The sequence below is a fragment of the Gossypium hirsutum genome, chromosome D10, assembly GCF_007990345.1.
Source record: "Gossypium hirsutum isolate 1008001.06 chromosome D10, Gossypium_hirsutum_v2.1, whole genome shotgun sequence".
NCBI lineage: Eukaryota > Viridiplantae > Streptophyta > Magnoliopsida > Malvales > Malvaceae > Gossypium > Gossypium hirsutum.
Window position 1 is genome coordinate 65,376,660 of NC_053446.1, and position 19,853 is coordinate 65,396,512.

Here is a 19,853-nt window from a genome sequence, read left to right on the forward strand (position 1 = left end):
GCCTGCTCCATCATCAAACGCAAAAAAAAGGGGTTAAAAACCCTAGTGTATGACATATACAGGGGAGGCGCAGTAGACAAGTGACCACCCTACCATTTACCAGAAAGAAATCGTATGGCGCCGTCTACGAAAGGCCACCAAACTGACTAGAGGCGGGCGATAGAAATGAGAAACCAACATCCGAACCCTGCCTAGTACGATCGGTCGAATTTGAAGCCCAGGCCACTAATGTCAGACCACTGTAGTCGCGATTATGACAATATTAAAAACGTTGAGCTAATGCCCAAACTGACCACAGATCTAACATTGGAGTTTGGATCGAAAACTCATCAAACTGTTCTTTTTTGAACTATTAATTAAATACCTCTGCTAGTAATTTTGGATACTGCTTCTTTGCTTCCAATCATACCTTGTTTATTTCTATTCCAATTAGATTACATTGATATGAGCATGCTTTATCTGTTGGCACCTTTCAAGGTTTACAACTAAATTGTATCAGCATTCTATATATTTGGCTTTCTTGAAATCCTTGTTTTATGATGCTTACTAATGATTGTATTTCATCTTTATGATTTTCACTCTTGTTCGATGCTTATTTCAATTGATGTAAATGCAGATGCATCCTTTTTGGATGAATGGTCTTTTGATCAATTTCAGAGCCTGCTGAATAGGTCCAATGAAAACCCAAAGTTGAAAAGGTTACTTGAACAAGATAATCTTGTTGTATTTTATGGTTTGAACACAATCGGACACTATAGGGTGTTGCTGCAATGAAGGAAAACCATCCTTAAAGATGAGGATTTTTTTTTATTAACATGCTCGTTGTTGTTATTTTGTACAGGTAAAGGTTTACACGGATCGGAAAACACTAGTACATGCTTTGAGTGACACCAAAACAGCTGTAAAGCAGTTGAATACACTCGTGACTGTCATCATATGGCTTCTTTTGCTGGAAATTGCAACCAGAAACTGCTTTTGCTCCTTTCATCACAGCTTGTAGTGGCTGCTTTTATGTTCGGAAACACCTGCAAGACTATTTTTGAAGCTATAGTATTCGTGTTTGTGATGCATCCTTTTGATGTCGGCGATCGTTGTGTGGTTGATGGTGTTCAGGTAACTATTGAAAATGACATTATTACATGCATGTATGGGAAAGTTACTAATTATGCTTATCACTTGGTAATGGTAACTAACAGTTGCTGGTCGAGGAGATGAATATTTTAACGACCGTCTTCCTGAAACTTGATAATGAAAAGGTGTACTACCCGAATTCAGTTTTGGCTACAAAGCCCATCAGCAACTCTTATAGAAGCCCGGATATTGGTGTATTTCTAAAAACACCGCAAATGTTTGTGGCGTTGACAGCGGCATTTTTTGCGACGCTTTCAAAAACGCCACAAATAAGCGCCGCTAAAGGCATAAAAAAACGCCGCTAAAAAACCTATTTTAGTGTAGTGGTAATTGGATAGTTACCAAATAGTTAACTGCTCCCACTTAATACATAAACAAAAACATGCTTAACTTGTACATAAAAGAAAGCTAACATACTAGCTATTACATCAACACAAATCAATCAAATCATCCTACTAACTTTGCTGTCAAATTACAAAAGAACTAGACAAAGTTACATAGGAACAAAACACTCAAAATAAGTTGCTGCATTCGGACCAGCTTCATTTCTTCACTTCAGAACAATGCTGCTGCTTGACAGAGCTGAATTTTACTGCTGGTCTTTTGTTGCAATGCAGGCCAAAGCTTAACAAATATCAACTCCAATAGCTCTACCATGAAACTAACCCAATCTAGCTTGAGAATGAAAACTGTCAAAGGTTGCCTCCAGCTCTATGTGTTTATCCCACGAGTTTTGAGATCTGTTGCAAATTCTGGATTTATATAATCCCATTGATAAATATGGGAAAAATGGTGAGGATGCTGAAAATCATTATATGAACATAAAATCATGATAATAAGTCAAAGTCAAAGGTAACTTACTTCTCCACCAAGACTGAATTGCCAGAACCCAAAAAGGAGCTCAAAAGATTACTTTGACTTTGTGTTGACAAATCTGTTGGCAACTTGCATTGTCACCAAATATCAGTTCAAACACTTGTATAAAGCAAGCATTCAGTAAATAAAATTGAAGGTCTTACAGCTCAGGTGTTCCTCCTTGTAAGGCTAAAGCTCCAATTCAGCAGTGGCATTCCCAAAGATTTGTCATTCCCTAATCTTACATCAACACAGAAGCAAAGGATATAAGAAAAAAACAATCTCACAAATAACCAATCTTTCTAATGAATCAAGATATGAGTGAAGGAAAATGCAGCAAGTATTGAGATACCAGATGATACCAACGCTGGAACTAAACAATGAAGCTGAACCGACTCCACCATTGGTCCTATGAATTAAAAAAAAAAAAACAACCAATAACAAGTCAACTGTCAGTAAGAATTAAGTATGAATTTTAATATCTGAATTTTGGTACCCACCAAAATCCCCTATGGATATTTTATCAACTCCAAAGCAGAATCATTTTGCTACTGTATTGAAATCTCCAGTTACTATTCAATTTTCCTCCAAATTAATTAATATATATGGAGAATTTCCTTCTTGGACAATATATGCTATATCTACAAAAGAACACAGACACGACAGGGGAATGAAGATGAGAAAAATAATAGTAAGCAACAATCACAACTGTTGAACAAATTTCCAATTTGATGTTTCACAAATTATGCTTTTAACATTTACAATGTGGAACTACAATGTTTCAGTTTGGTAAAGCACCTTCTAGAAGACAAGTAATTTATAACGCAGAGCAAGTTTAGATTCATCCTGGTCGGTTTTAATTAATTAAAGCACTTCATTTTCTGTCACTAATTTATAAGTTGAAAATTTACTATTAACAATTGTGGAAAACTGAAAATTTTATCATAATATGAAAAAATGAGATGAAAATGAAACCCCTACCTATGCATTTGGATGACATTATTCAGGAGTTGAAAGTCCTCAAAAGCAGAGCCAAAGATGGAAAGAAATACAAACTATTTCAATCTTTTAAGTCCTCCATCCCCTTCTTCATCATCATGGCTAAAGCTTCTTTAGTTCCCAGCATGTTTCTTTTTAGTAGCATCTGTATATCTGTATCATCTGTATCATCTGTATCATCTATAGCATCTGTAGCATCTGTAGCATCTGTATCATCTGCATCCACGTAAAATACATGAACACCACATCTCTCCACTTTCATGTCTACATCTTCATCTTCTAGACCCCAATTTCTGATGTAGAATTCAAATGATGCCTCCTCATAATTCTGGTCTTCTTTAACCATGTCGATGCTAGATAGAATAAACACGTGATCACCCATGCACTTCTCTGGCTCAGGAAGCTTGAACAAAGATATTACACTTCCTAGCTTTTCATAACCACCACCACCATTGCCACTACCAGCGGCTGTAAGTTGGTACTCACAACTACAATCAAGTAATCGATGGCAGTCAGTGAGATCAATCACAAGGCAGATAGCAAAAACCAAAAATCTGCTCCCACTACCCCCATTTGGGGCTATCTTCAAACTTAAGGAAGAATTCATACCCTGGCACTTGAATATATTTGCTGAAATTTTGTTTCCTGGGAAACAACAAATCAATCTTTGAAAGTTACCACGCCGTTTTTCCCTGCCATATCTCGCTGCCCATTTCTTAGCTAGGGATCCAATTTTTAGCATGGCATTTGCCTCAATGTTATTAGTTGACTCTTGATTCAAGTTGAAACAATTAAAGAATAGCATCAAAAACATATAATCATCATCTGATGAATCAAACTGATATAAATTTTGATCTGCAAAGGAAACTCTTCGTAATAATATGCAGTCATGTTCAATAAAGTCGAGCAGATATGGTGCAGACTCTGAGACTTTGACGGTCTTGTAACGATCCATCTGCATATACCTAAGGCTTTCAAAGCTCAAGCTTGGTGAGGGCACATCAACAGTTGGAAATTTAACGATTGGACAACCACTAAGATGTAGAGAAAAAGGGATTTCAACTTTGAAATATTGCTTGATACATCTTTTACCATTGAGTTTGTCAAGGTCAACCGATGAAGTCTGTCGAGATGCTCAATGAAATCAGGTACTTCTTTTATTCCGGTTTCTGATAAATCTAACTCATAAAAGTTATTTGGGATCTCCGGAAACTTCTTGAGACTACGACATCCCTTAAGGCGAAGGGATTCAAGTGATGTCAAACGGGTGAGGGAAGGAAGTTTAACCAAACTTTCGCAATTTTCACAGTCAAGTTTTTCAAGGTTGAGGGCTCCTAATAAATTAGGGATCTTCTTTAAATTTTTGCAACTGAAAAGGTTAATTTCCCGTAAATGAACAAGATCCTGCACATGATGAGAACATAAAGTAGTTAGAGCATCATTTACTTGGACTCTATCAAAATAAAAATTTATATTTGATGTATTGGGTGTATTAATTCACCCACCATTGTTTCTTTTAAAAAATAGAATAAAATCTTTTATATATATTTTTTAAATTTAATAAAAATATGTTATTTAAATGCTATATCAATTATAAATTCTTTCTCCACTACACCAGAACAGGCCTTTAGTGGCGTCTATAGCGGCGTTTTAACACAAAACGCCGCAAAAAACCGAGCAATAGCGGCGAGTGCTAAAAACGCCATAAATTATAGGCAACAGCGGCGATTTACCAAAAGCGCCGTAAAAGAGTTAGGTAAACGGCACCGTTTTCTTTGTCAGCTTCAAAGACATTAGTGGCGCTTTAAACAAAACGCCACAAACGTGAAGCATTAGCGGCGCTTTTAAAGAAGCGCCGCAAAACTGATTAATATACGACGCCGTTTTGATTTACGTTTTATTGCATTAGTGGCGTTTATAAAGAATTGCCGCAAAAGATCATGTATTAGCGGTGCTTTCCACGAAGCGCCACAAAAGTTCTTACCGAATGACGGCATTTTCATGTTGAGTTTTAGACACAATAGTGGCGCTTTTATGGAAGCGCCGCTGAAGTCAATCATTAGCGGCGTTTTAGAGGAAGCGCCGGAAAATTTCATAAGCATGCGCCGTCTTAGGGACAATAGTGGCGGCGATTTCCTGAATCGCCACAAAAGATTTTACAGAACGAAGTCGTTTGGATCTTGTTGAGTTTTAGACACAATAGCGGCGCTTAAGAGGAAGCGCTGCAAAATGTTTTAAGCATACGCCGTCGTTTCTTGTTGTGCTTAGGGACATTAGTGGCGCTTTACGAGAAACGCCGCAAATGTCAAGCATTAGTGGTAATCATTTTAGGCAAACGACGACGTTTTAGTTTTTAGATTTTAGAGATATTAGTGGCGCATAGCTATAAACACCGCAAAGTTCAATAATTAGCGGCGCTTTTACGTTTCACCACAAAAATTTTTAAGCGAACAACAACGTTTTGTTGTTAAGGTTTAGTTACATTAGCGGCGCAACTTTATAAACGCCGCAAATTTCAAGCATTAGAGGCGCTTTGTGTTAAGCGCCACAAATATATTTAAGCAAACGGCTTCGTTTTGTTGTGGAGGTTTAGAGACATTAGTGGCGCTTTATTGTAAGCCCCACAAGTAAAAATACATTTATTTTAGGTTTAAGTGTTTAGTATTTAAGGTTTAATTTTTATAGTTTAGGGTTTTAGGATTTATGAAGTAATGTTTATTATATTGGGATTAGAGTTTTAAGTTTAGAGTTCATGATTTACCGTTCGTGGTTTATGGTTTAGTGTTTAGTGGTTAGGAGCATAGGGTTTAGGGGTTATGGGCTTAGGGTCTAGGGGGTAATGGCTTCGGGTTTTGGGTTTAAAGGTTTATAGGTTAAGGGTTTAGGGGTTTATGGGGTTTAGTAGTTTAGGGTTTAGGGTTTAACGTTTAAGGTTTAAGATTTATGATTTTAGGGTTTATAATTTATTATTTATGATTTTATGGTTAATTTAGGGTTTATAGCTTAGGGTGCATGTTTAGGGTATAAAGTTTAAGGTTTATGGTTTAGTGTTAAGAGTTTAGTGTTTACGATTTATGGTGTAGGTTTATGGTCAAGTGTTTATTGTTTAGGGTTTAAGAGGTTAAAGTTTAAAGGTTACGGGTTTAGAGTCTAAGGGTTAGGGGCTTATGGTTTAGGGTTTAATTTTTATTTTCCCACATTTAAGGGTTATGCTAAAAACATAGAAAAATATATGTTAAAAATAGAAAAAAATAAAATAGTATTATTTAAAATAATTTGAAAATAATTTTAAGTTTGACCAGTAGTGGCATTTTTCTTGAAAACGCCACAAATATTCATTGAAAGGTAGCAAAACAGTTTCGTTTTGTCTGATTTTTTAGTGGCGTTTTTACTAAAATGCCGCAAAAGGAGTTATATTAGTGGCGTTTCTACGAAAAACGCCGCAATTATGTTTTTTGTCTTTGTTAAATGTTGTCGTTTTTATCTACGTTTTCAGTGGCGTTTTTGCCAAAACGCCGTAAAATGATATGTGTTAGTGGCATTGTTAGGTAACGCTGCAATTATGTTATTAGTCTTCTGTAAACGTTGTCGTTTTTATCTACATTATTAGTGGCATTTTTACGAAAACGCCGTAAAAGGTTATGTGATAGTGGCGTTTTTATAAAAATGCCGCAATTATGTTACAAGTGTTCGCTAAACGTTGTCGTTTTTATCTACGTTTTTAATGGCGTTTGTACTAAAACGTCGGTAAAGGATATGTTTTAGTGGCGTTTTTATTATAAACGCCGCAATTATGTTTTAAGTGTTTGCTAAACGTTGTCGTTTTCTGTCTAGGATTTTTTAATGCGTTAGTGGCGTTATTTATAAACGCCGCAAATTTTAATTGAACTAACTTATACGACGTCGTTTGTTTAGCGCTGAATTTCCTTACTTCTCCCCCACTCTGATTTCCCTAATTTTATTTCCCTAATTTCCCATTTCCTATCCCCCCAACTTCCCCGATTTCATTTCCCCCAATTCCTTTTCCCCCAATTTCCCCAATTTCATTTCCCCAAATCCCCAAATCCCCAAATTCCCTCATGTCATTGCAGTCGTCTCCACTCTGGTGGTCGCTCTGTCACCCACTTTCTCTGTCGTCCGCTTCTTCTATTCACTGTAAGTTTCCTTGTTTCCACATTGCACGATTTTTCGTTATTTGTTTCGATTAAGGTTATATTTCTTTTGATTAAAGCCCTTTATTTCGTTATTTGTTACCTTGTTGAATCGGGGTTTATTTTCACTATTAATCTATTGGATTATTTTGGTAAAGGTCACAGACCAACTAATCTATTGGAGGATTAAGGCTTGGGGAGTTGTTGATCTTCTGCAAGGGTAAGTTACTGATTTGGGGGTTTAAAATTGACTTTGCTTTAAACTTTTGACTTCATAGACAAAAAGATTAGGGGATTTGACTTTGCTTTAAACTTGGCAATCGCCAATTGCATCTATGCATTTAAATAAATGCTGCGTATTTTATACATTGGGTTTTCTCATATTTGTTAGTTTTATACAAGATGTACCTCATGTGTTAGGTTTTATTTATTTGAAATGAAATATTTTAATTAATTGGTAACAGTTTGCAATGCTTAGAAAATGAACACATAATTTTCATAGTCTCTCTAGCATGTTAATATTTTCCAGCAGCAACTTAGAAAGGAATATGGTTTGCTACATTCGTGCAAAAAACGCAATAAATTTTGGACAAAAATATTATATCGTAAATATTAAAATTTATATTCTTTTTATATATTACATATATTAATATGGATATATAACCTATATTTCAATTTTTGTAATAATAACATTTTAAATTTAAAAAATAATTGTAAATGATAATTTAATATCTATTAAAACCAATATTTTTAATATATCACCCCATATATGGTATGGGTATATAACCTATATTTAAAACTTATTACTATAAAATTTATAAGTTTTTTAAATAATTATATATTGTTTTAATATCTATATAAGTTTTCTAAATTTATAAGTTTTCTATATTAGTATTAAATTTATTAGTATTAAATTTATAAGTTTTCTAAATAAGTGTTCTAAATTTATTAGTAATAAAATTTATTAGTATTAATTTTATAAGTTTTCTAAATAATTATATATAAGCTTATATAAGCTTGCATAACTTACATAATAACTTACATAACTTACATAGCTTACATTCTACACAACTTACATAACATACATAATACAGAAATTACATAAAATACAACGTACGTATCTTACATAATACATAACTTACATAATACAACATTTACACAACTTAAATAACTTATATAACTTGCATAACTTATATAATAACATAATAACTAACATACAATATATAAACATATATAGAAACTTGCATAACTTATATAATAACATAATAACTAACATAATACATAACCTACATAACTTACATAACTTACATAAACTAAATAACTTACATAACTTACGTAACTTATATAAATTAAATAACTTACATAACTTACATAACTTACATAATACAACATTTACTTAAATAACTTACATAATACATAACCTTCTTAACTTACATTATACACAACTTACATAATTAATATTATACACAACTTACATAATACATTACTTACATAACTCACATTACTTACAGTTCTTACACAATACATAATATATAGCTTACATAACTTACATAATACATAAAAATATATCATATCATAACTTACATAACTCATTTATGGTTATAACTGGCATTTTAACTTCCCGTGCAAATTATTGTCAACGTCAGGCTTCAAGAATTAAGAAATGGACCGGTCTTGGATGAATTTGTCAAGGGTTAGCAACAGTTATCGAAATAGAGTACAGACTTTTCTAAATTTTGCATTTCAATATGCAAGCCAAGGGAACATGATTCTTTGCCCGTGTAAGAAGTGTGTCAACATAAGCTGGCATTATCGTGAGGTTGTATACGAGCATCTAATTGTTGATGGGTTTGTTCGGGGTTATAAACAATGGTTATTTCATAGAGAATGCCTGCATAGTACTTCCTCTTCAACAATGGATGTATCTTATCCTGGTACTACTTACCAACAGTCTGATAGAGGGAATGACATGGAAGGTATGTTGCGGGATGCATTTAATATGCACAATCATGGTGTGCAGTTGTTCCCAACGGATTTTGTGGCATCTGATGATTGTAATATTGGTGGAACTGCTTTTATCGAACCGGGAAGTAGTGTACCTCATGAAGAGCCGAATGGAGAAGCGGCGAAGTTCTACGCTCTACTTAATGACATGAACGAAGAACTGTATGAGGGATCAAAATTTTTAAAAATGTCCTTCTATGTTCATCTTTTTCAGTTAAAATGTTTGGGAGGGTGGACCGAAAACTCGTTGACAATGCTGTTAGAGTTTTTGAGAGAAATGTTTCCGTTTGCAAAAATCTCTCAGTCATGCAAAGATATGAAGAAAATGATAAAAGATTTAGGCCTTGGGTACAACAAAATCCATAGTTGCCCAAATGACTGCATGTTGTATTGGGGCGATCGGAAAAACCAACAGTGCTGTCATGTATGCGGCCAATCCCGTTGGATAAATAGAAACACAGAAGATGGGAACGACGATAAAAATGATGCACAGTTGAGGAAGAAGCTAGTCAAGATTTTACGGTATTTTCCCCTTATACCAAGGCTTCAAAGGCTTTTCATGTTGTCCAAGAAAGCGGAGTCTATGACGTGGCACCATGATGGATGAACCGATGATGGATTACTAAGGCATCCGGCAGATTCTTTAGCTTGGAAATCATTTGACAATAAATTTCCAAGCTTTGCAAGCGATCCTAAGAGTGTGAGGCTTAGACTAGCATCTGATGGATTTAATCCTTTCAAGATCATGAGCACTGCGTACCGTACTTGGCCAGTAGTGCTTGTTCCTTACAATCTGCCTCCGTGGATTTGCATGAAGCAATCTTCCCTTATCTTATCTAAGATTATCCTTAGAGAGAAAGGGCCCGGGAATTTACAGCCACTTATTGAAGAGTTAAAACAATTATGGGCTGGTGTCAAAACATACGATGTGTTGAGAAATGATAACTTTAATTTACGTGTAGCTTTGATGTGGACCATTAATGACTTTCTCGCTTATGCCAATTTATCCGGTTGGAGTACCAAGGGTCGTTATGCGTGTCCTTATTGTGCTGCACAAACATGTTCGCAATGGTTGTACAATGGGAAGAAGTTCTCTTACATAGGGCATCGTCGGTGGTTACCAAAAAATCATAGATTTAGATTTTAGAGTTCTATATTTGACGGTACTAAAGAGTTCGGAGAAGCTCCTTCGCAGACCAGTGGCTCTGAAATCTTATTCATGTTGGAAGATATGAATTTCATTTATGGGAAGATGAACCAACCGCCAAACACGCAAATAAATAGAAGATCAAATAATGAAGCTAATGATGACTCTGATGAAGAGGACGATCCTAATGAGGCAGACTTGTGGAAAAAAAGAAGTATTTTTTTGAGTTGCCTTATTGGGAGCATCACCTTTTACGACACAATCTTAATGTTATGCATATTGAGAAAAATGTCTGCGAGAACATTGTGGGTACAATTTTGAATGTCGACGGAAAATCAAAAGACAATCTTCAGAGTCGACTTGATTTAGTCCAAATGGGAATTCGACCTGATCTTCTTCCCAATCCACTTTCGAATGGGAAATATCAGTTGCCGCCTTCTATTTTTTCAATGTCGAAGACTGAAAAAGAAGTGTTCTGCACGGTGTTGAAGGATATAGAGGTTCCAGATGCGTATGCATCAAATATATCTCGATGTGTTAGTGTTAAAGATCGAAGATTATATTCGCTAAAATCACATGACTATCACATCTTGATGCAAGATTTACTGCCAATTGCTCTACGATGTTGTATGTCCAAGAAGGTGACGTCTTGTATAATTGAACTATCCAATATAATGAAAGCCATTTGTGGCAAAGTTTTGGATGTTCAAGAACTTTAGAAGGTACAGGTTCGAGCCGCTTTGACTTTATGCAACATGGAGAAAATCTTCCCACCTTCCTTCTTCACCATTATGGTTCACTTGATAATCCATCTCCCGCATGAAGCAATTCTTGGCGGACCCGTTTTCTATCGATGGATGTATCCCATAGAAAGGTGTTAATTAAAATTTTTAAAATTTTCCTTCATTCACCTCTATGCCTTTAGTCACAACGTTTGATAGTGTTGTATATCGTGTTTAGGTTTCTATCCAAATTAAAGTCTTACTGCTGCTACAAGCGATATCCAAAAGGATCGATTGCTGAAGGCTACTTAGTAGAGGAATGTATGACCTTCTGCTCAAGATATTTGGAAGATGTTGAAACAAGGTTGAACAGACCAAATAGGAATGCTGGACTCACGGACCATAACATCGCCGATACTTATGTGTTCCAAAGTTTTAGAAAACCAATCGGCAAAGTTGAAATTGTAAAATTAGATCATTTATCGTGGGTACAAGCACATCGATATGTTCTGTTTCACCACGAATCAATGGAACATTTACGGAAGTAAGTTTTACAAATTTGATAAATATTTATCAAATTAAAAATTTATTATCTTCTAACAAAGTGAATATTTTTTAACATAGTGAGTACAAACAAATATTGAGATCTTGTTCGCGCTCCCGAAGAACACAATATCGAGATATCAATAAGTTGTTTACATAATCTTTTCATGAATGGTTAAGCTCAACGATATGCAGTTGGAGCTTCCGCTTACAAATAATAATATTTTCTCATAACATTTTTAATTACTCAATTTACTTTCCATTCAATAGGTTTGGAGTGGGAAGAACGTAAACGACGAAGTTAAATGGCTCTCCCAAGGTCCAAATCAAGTGGTTAAAAGATATAGTGCGTTCCTCATCAACGGATTCAGATTTCATACAAAATATTGCGAGAGGTTGAGGAGAACGCAAAATTGTGGAATAGTTGTTAATTCCTCAATTACAAGTTATGCTAGTGCTAGGGACAACAATCCTGTCGAGGGAAATGTGGAATATTTCAGACTTCTTACTGACATAATTGAGTTGAATTACTATGGCAAATGGAAAGTTGTCTTATTTCGAGGTGATTGGGCCGATGTTAATACTGCCTGTGGAATTAAGCAAGATCAATTTGCTTTTACAATGGTGAACTTCGCTCGATTGATTCACACAGGACAACAACTGATAGATGAGCCGTATGTATTCTCATCTCAAGTCAAACAAGTTTTTTACTGAAAAGATCCAACTGATGAGGGTTGGTACGTTGTACTCCGTAACATCCCTAGAGACTTGTTTGACATGGGCAATGGAAGTAGAGATAACATCAACGACAGATCAAAAACTTTGCCCTTTCCAGAACAAAACTTAAACAATAATATCCCTAGTACTAGTACACAATTTCAATGGGTTTGTCAGGATACGGATGAAGATATTTACGAATAATGACGTAGTAAGATTTTACGATTTTTTAATTATATGTAATATCATAATTTAAATCTTGGTCTTATTATATATTTCAACTATTTTATATGTGCTGTTATTGTTGTAATTAGTTATTAAGTTTTCAACTATTTTATGTGTATTGTAGATAAAATGCCTAGAAGAAAAATTCCAATGGGAAGCATTGTTCAAAATGATCCAAACTCGACAGAAACAAATAGTACTGAACAACAGACAGTAATTGGATCTTCGAATGTTCCAATTACACCTGAGGACCCTATAGAAGTTCAAAGTAATTTTACATTTAATTTACATGCGTGTTGACTTATAATTGATTTATTTTTCAAATTCTTATATTATAATATACCATTTGCAGCTGAAAATGGTGGGACACGTAGAGGTTGAGGACGTACGCTACTTAGAGATTTATACGAGTTAGATCTAGTCGAGTGCGTCAAGGTATGCAGAAACAGTTTTGGTCAGCCTGTTGGATTAAAAGCTCGACTTTTAGCAGGATACATGTGGCATTTTAGCACGAAATGCGGATATGTTGCCTATTAACTACGAGTCATGGAATCAAATGCCCGATAGCAACAAAAACTAAGCCCTCGATAATATTAAGGTAACAAAATGTTAATGTCATCTATAATACTTGGGAAATAGTTTCATTTATATTTACTTTATTAACTTATGTTTTTTGTAGGCGAGATTTGCTTTAGAGGTCTTGGATGCTTATGTAAAGAAGGCATTGGGAAAAAGATGGGGAGAACATAAAAATACTTTGAAGAAATATTATTATAAGACAAAAACAACCCTCGATGAGAAATTACAAAATGTCCCGTCGAGTATGCTGAGGTACCAATGGGAAGATGCGGTTAGATTTTGACATTCGAAGAAAGGCGAGGTATGACGTACTTTCAAACTATTGTAATTATTTTGGTTTGTAGTATTTACTATTTACGTACTAAAAATTTCATAACGTAGGATCGTGAACGAGTTGGAAAAAGCAGCAGGCATAAACAAAAATTCACTCACACAGCCAGGTCGAGAAGTTTTGCATGTGTAGCTGAGGTGGAGGTATTTTTAATTTTTTAATATTGTCAAATATGTATAACTTTCCATTAAATAATATTTTTACTACTATATTGTAGGAACTGTCGTCCGGTCAAAAAGTTGTACACCTTCAGCTTTTTGAAATTACACATAGGAAGAAAGATGGATCTGCTATGACTCCTGAAGCTGGTGAAATTATGGTACGTTTACTTAATACCATTTGACTTGTTTTAGTTATTTATAGTGTTTATTTTCTAATGGTTTAATTCATTGCTTGTAATGCGACTATTGTTATGTTGCATTTGTTTTTTTAATATATATTGCGTTCTTAACTATGTGATTTATTTATTAGGAAAAACTAAAGAATAAAAATGCGGAGTACGAAGCGATTGCTTCTAGTGATAGTTCTGTTCATCCTAAAGACATTTTTAACCGGATTATTACTGAAGTTTTGGGTCATGAAAGGTATGGTCGGGTTCGATTTCAAAGATCTTTTGTTAGCCCAACCCAATATTTTGGATCCAGCTCGCAGCAATACATGGCTTCGGGGAGTCAGACTCATGCTGAAGTTCAGAGGTTAAAAGACCAGATGGCTCAGATGCAAGCAACCACAGTTGAGGTTCAAAAGAAATATGAAGAACTCTAGCTACAACTTAAAGTAGAGGCGGCAGCGAGGGAAGCAAAGGCTGTAGTGAGAGAAGCAGAGGTTCAAAAGAAATATGAAGAACTCCAGCTAAAACTTAAAGAAGATGCAGACTCGAGAGAAGCAGAGCAGAGCAGAAAGTACGACTAACTCCAACAGCAGCTTCAGAGTATGATGAAGATGTTTCAGCAGTCGCAAATTCCGCCGTCATAGAGTATTGCATAAATATTTTTATCATTTCAACTTTTAACATTTTTTTAAAAATAATATGAATTCACTTTTATTTATTGATATTAATATTATTTTATTCGTTTAATTTGAAATATTATATAACTTTATTGCTTTTGGCTGGTTTAGATCTGGTTGCTTTTGATTTGTTGCTACAGTAAGGCTGAAAAAATGGAAAATTTTATTTTACAGAAATCCCAAATTAATGGCATTTTTTTAAAAGCACCGCTAAAAGTCGCGTCCCTATAGCAGCGTTTGTGTATAAAGCGCCGCTAAAGAACATGTTCTTTAGCGACGTTTTTCTTCAGGCGCCGCTAAAGAACATGCCCTTTAGCGGCAGTTTTCTTCAAGCGCCGCTAAAGAACATGATATTTAGTGGCGTTTTTCTTTAAACGCCATTAAAGAACATGATCTTTAGCGGCGTTTTTTTCTAACCACCGCTAAAGAACATGATCTTTAGCGGCGTTTATTTCTAAGCGCCGCTAAAGAATATGACCTTTAGCGGCGTTTATTTTTTTAAACGCTGCAAACATTAGCGACGTCGTTAGCGGCATTTTTTGCGGCACTTGTGGAAGCGTCGCAAACACCTTTAGTGGCGCTAAGAAGCGCCGCTACATGCCTAAAAAAACGCCGCTAAAAACCTGTTTTGGTGTAGTGCTCTTAAAAAAAATTCTTGGATGAAGAAAGTATAAAAGTATATATACCTGATGAACTTCGTTCCAAAGTTGCTCCATGTTTCCATATGGTAATTCCAATGTAATAAGGTTCTTTGGATTAAAACTTGATGATAAAGATTTGAAGGGGTAATAATGCCATACAAGATACCTTAGCTCATCCGGAAGAGAGATAATATCATCTTGGTATGTATGTAGCTTCTTATAATCCTCATGCTCTTTCCTCAACCAACTCCGAGGAAAATAGAAGAAAATACATCTAAGATTAATCATGCTTTCAAAACCAGAAGGTTGGAATACTAGGTTACCCATACGTGACAAGGCTACCTTTATTCCTTGAATTCGATCAGTTCCCTGATAACAAAAACCAATTTATCAAATATTAGCATGGAGAAATTTATAGACATTCCATTAAATAACTCATAAAAAAATAATTATATTAAGATAGACGTAGACTAATTGAGCACTTTTACATACAGAAAGTGTTTTCTTTTCTTTTCTTTTTATTTTTTCAAATCAATGCATTAAGTATTTAACTAAGTCATAAACCTTGAGCAGATTCTACATTATACCTAAGACATAGTCATTATGTGTCTAGTATGATGATAATTATTTTATTTTTAAATACTAATTAAAAGGGATAATACTTGATATGATATCAAATGTATAGGTTTATATACTGGCATTCAACCAAATGACAATATCTCATTAAAGTATATTAAAAAATATAATTAGTGCTTACTTTATTATATTTGAGCACTTCTTCCACGTGTTTCGGATTCCATAGTCTACTGCACTTACCAAGGGTTTTAGATTCTTGACAAACAATGTCCTTTCCCATCTCTTCAAGCGTATCATGCATAGAAATTGCATCTCGTAATAATTTACATGGCCACATTGTAGAATAATCAAAATGATCAAGAGAGAAATTAGTAGAAGATGAGACATTGATCAGGCATTTGTCAACCAATTTGTTTATTCCACACTCTGCACCCGTATAACAACTACTTAGAATAAGTTTTGCTCTTTCCATGGGTTCCCCTTTAAAGAAGCATGCAATGTCAAGAAATATATTCTGCTCTACTAAATCTAGCCCATCATAACTACTTTTCAAAACCTCTAAAATTTTTTTTTCTGGGGGACAGTCCTTTAGCTTCTCCACCTTACTTTCCCAATAATTTTTACTTCTTTTATTTAAATCAGAACCCAAAACTTTAAGAGCAAGTGGATTGCCTTGACTGTACTTTACAAACCTACGGGATAGATCTTGAAAACCAACTGCGGGATTCAACTGCTTAAACGCAAAGGTAGAAAAAAGTTGAAGAGAATCGTTCTTATTTAACCCTTTCACCTCATGTATTGTGTCAGCTCCTCCACTCTCAAGCACTTGTCTATCTCTTGATGTTATAATGGTTTTACTTCCATAACCAAAATGTTTAACACCCATATAATCTATTTGGTCTGAGTCATCAACATCATCAAGGACAACAAGTACTTTCTTCTTGTTGAGTCTCTCTTGAGTTAAAGTGGATCCAATGGAGGGGGTGCCTATATCAACATTTGAGTTCAATAATTTCGAAAGAAATTCATTTCGTAAAGATTCCTTCCCTTGTTTTTTTATTTCCTCTCTAACATTTTGAAGAAACCAATGACTTTCAAACTCTGAAGAGAATTTTTTATATACAGCCTCAGCAAGGGTTGTTTTGCCTTGACCACCCATTCCCCAAAGTCCTATTACACGACACTCTTTTTGCTTAATCAGCTTCAAAATCGCATTTTTCTGATATTCTATTCCAACCAATTCTTCAGAAGCACTTTCAAACCCAATATTCGTCAACTTTTTTATAACATATTCGACAACATCTTTAATGTACTCGGTTTCAGGTCTAGAAAACAATAAGAAATGTAAATAAGTAAATATGAAATCTAAAATAAAGATTAGTTGAAAATAACAAGATGAGAAAAATATAGTTACCTGTCAAATTTGCCTCCTTCTATATACCACCCTTTTAATTTACCAACCTCTGCAAAAGCAGTTTTCCATTGTTGTACTCTATCAGCTGGTTGCTCTGATTCATGCTCTTCGAAGGATGTCTTAAAATGCCCACCACTATTTCGCACATCGGAAGGATCAACATGGTAAAAGACGGGAAGAACAATATGTTTGTCAGTGGGATTGTGCTTGCGATCCATGATGTCAGAAAGTTCACCTAAGCATGATTTTGAAGAAGCATAGGCTTTAGATACAACGAGGATTGAGAGATTTGAGGCCGAAATTGTTCGAGAATACGTTGGTGGAAGTTTCTCTCCTTTTTTCAGTGTTTCGTTATCGGGGAAGACATTAATTCCTACTTTTTCCAAAGCATTGACTAGGTGATTGGAGAAGTTGAGGCGTGTGTCTTCACCTAAGCTTAAGAAAACTTGATGCTTCATCAACTTTTGCATAACATACGCAACAATATCCTTGATGTACTGGGTTTCAGGTCTAGCAAATAATAGAAGAAGTATATATATGAAATCCAAAACGAAGATAAGTCAAATATAAGGAGATGAGACAAATATAGTTACCCATCCGACCTGCTTCCATCTATATGCCACGCTTGTAATTTACCAACTTCAGCAAAAGCAGTTTCCCATTGTTTCACTTCATCAACTGACCTCTTTGTTTTATGCTCATCAAAGGATTTCTTAAAACTTCCATCAATTTTCACCACATCAGAGGGGTTAACATGGTAAAAGATGGGACGAACAATATGTTGTCCGACGCTATAGCGGTCCATGATGTCAGAGAGTTCAACCAAGCATGATTTCGAAGAGGCATAGTCTGCAGACAAAACGATGATTGAGATATTTGAGACTGCAATTGCTCGAGAAAGTGCTTGTGAAAGCTGGTCCCCCCTTTCCAGTTTTTCTTCATCGAAGAAAACATCAAGTCCCTCGTCTTTCAAAGCTTGAAGTAAGTGAGTGGTGAAATTAAGGCGCGTGTCTTCACTTCTGAAGCTCAAGAAAACATGATACTTCATTAGAGTAGAAGATGAAGAAGAAGAACCCATGAAAGAGTATTGATAGTGTGCTTGAAGCAAAAGAGAGAACAAATATAGCAAGTGAGTTTTGCTTGGGTTGTGGTATTATTGTAAGAAGAAAAAGTGTAAATGGGAAAGAGATTGAAGGCCTAGGCAAAAGCACAGGCGACGATTTGAGCTTAGCCAACTATCCTTTAGTCAACACTGGTGTTACTTGCACGCCACATTATCTTTTTGAAGAAAGCAATGAGTTTCAAACTCTGAAGAGAGTTTTTTATATACAGCCTCAGCAAGGGTTGTTTCGCCTTGACCACCCATTCCCCAAAGTCCTATTACACGACAGTCTTTTTGCTTAATCAGCTTCAAAATCGTCCTTTTCTGATATTCTATTCCAACCAATTCTTCAGAAGCACTTTCAAACCCAATATTCGTCAACTTTTTTATAACATATGATTAAATTATTTATTATTTATATTAATAATCTTATTAAAATTTAATAACAATAACAATAATTATCTACCTAAAAAAAATTCTGCTAAGGTTATTCTAGTTATTTTTAGGGGTGTGCATAATTCGGGTAAAACCGAAAAAATTCGGTTAACCGACCAAATTCGGTTAATCGGTCGGTTAACCAAATTTTTACGGTCGGGAGTCGGTTAATTTTTTTATGATTTTTTTGTTAACGGTTAATTCGGTTCGAAACCGGTCGGTTAACCGAATTTTTTCGGTTAACCGAAAAAATTAATAAATAAAATTATTCAACCCAACCCAATTACCAACCTAACCCAATAAAACTAAAACAAAAGTCTACCCAATTACCTAACCTAATAAAACTAAAACAAAAGCCTACCAAATTACCAACCCAATAAAAATAAAACTAAAGTCTAACTCTTAAGTATCTACCCAATTACACATGTTTTTTTTTAGGTTTAATGCAAATGGAGATTTTTTGGAGAGAAGAAATGGATATAAATGGAGAATATTAAAGACTTACATTTAAACTATGTGCTATTTCAAGAATTAATTTCAAGAATTATGTAATGTTTTTAATTATGTAGTGGTTCAAAGACTTATGTAATATTTTTAATTATGTAGTGATTCAATTCGGGTAATTCGGTTAATTCAGTTAATTCGGGTAATTTGGTTAATTCGGTTAAATCGGTTAATTTGGTTAGTTTTTAACCAAAAATAAATACCATACAATTTTTGGTTAATTCGGTTAACTAATCTAATTAACCGAAAGAATTTCGGTTCGGTTAATTTCTTTTTAAAAAAATTCGGTTCGGTTAACGGTTAAAAATTTTAGAAAGTCGGTTAATTCGGTTATAGCTATTTCGGGTCGGTTAACCGGTCGGTTAACCGAATGCACACCCCTAATTATTTTAGTTTTTGTCCTTATGCTATTACAACATCATATAGTTTAAGGGTATTCTGCTAAGGAAAACATGATACTTCATTAGAGTAGAAGATGAAGAAGAAGAAGAAGCCATGGAAGAGTATTGAAGCAAACGAGAGAAAATTTGGTTGGGTTGTGGGATTATTGAAAGAAGAAAAAGTGTAAAATATGCATAATCTTTGGTATCCTTTCATTAAATGGGAAAGAGATTGAAGGCGTTTTCCTTAGACTTGAGCTTAGCCAATTATCTTAGTCAACACCACCGGAGATAATCAATTCTCCTTTTTATCTTTTACCGCAAAAGTGGGAGTGTTTTGATGGTGGGTGGGCCCATCAAACCCAAAATGATTCTTATTTCAACGATTT

General features: G+C 34.8%; 2 protein-coding genes across 4 annotated transcripts in view; one reads left to right on the forward strand and one right to left on the reverse strand.

Moving 5' to 3' along the window:
- Positions 1–19,853, forward strand: part of LOC107934943 (mechanosensitive ion channel protein 10) — a 76,098-nt gene continuing 56,245 nt past the window's right edge. Inside the window, exons 1-3 of one of the 2 annotated variants that reach the window (XM_041103658.1) lie at positions 1–698; positions 842–1,113; positions 1,197–1,269. In XM_041103658.1, coding sequence (XP_040959592.1) covers positions 937–1,113; positions 1,197–1,269 — 250 coding nt within the window. In that variant the 5' untranslated portion in view covers positions 1–698; positions 842–936. Of the gene's footprint in view, positions 1,114–1,196; positions 1,301–19,853 lie in introns of both variants that reach the window. The other variant, XM_041103657.1, reaches the window with a different exon arrangement.
- Positions 1,319–4,381, reverse strand: LOC107935450 (disease resistance-like protein DSC1). Of its 2 annotated transcripts, XR_005919939.1 has the most exons (5): positions 2,968–4,381; positions 2,339–2,395; positions 2,151–2,226; positions 1,993–2,065; positions 1,319–1,883 (listed from the first exon to the last, which is right to left on the reverse strand). XR_005919939.1 is itself a non-coding variant. In XM_041103655.1 (4 exons), exon 1 carries the CDS (start codon positions 3,944–3,946, stop codon positions 3,047–3,049), a length of 900 nt encoding a protein of 299 aa, XP_040959589.1. In that variant the 5' UTR covers positions 3,947–4,381; the 3' UTR covers positions 1,899–2,065; positions 2,151–2,226; positions 2,339–2,395; positions 2,968–3,046. The 2 variants fall into 2 exon arrangements, 1 of the variants encoding a protein (XP_040959589.1); XM_041103655.1 differs by lacking the exon at positions 1,319–1,883 and having other exon boundaries at positions 1,899–2,065.

What these genes read in the sequence shown, in the direction of transcription:
- LOC107935450 (XM_041103655.1), bottom strand. Translation starts at nt 3,946, where the DNA reads ATGCAGATGGATCGTTACAAGACCGTCAAAGTCTCAGAGTCTGCACCA.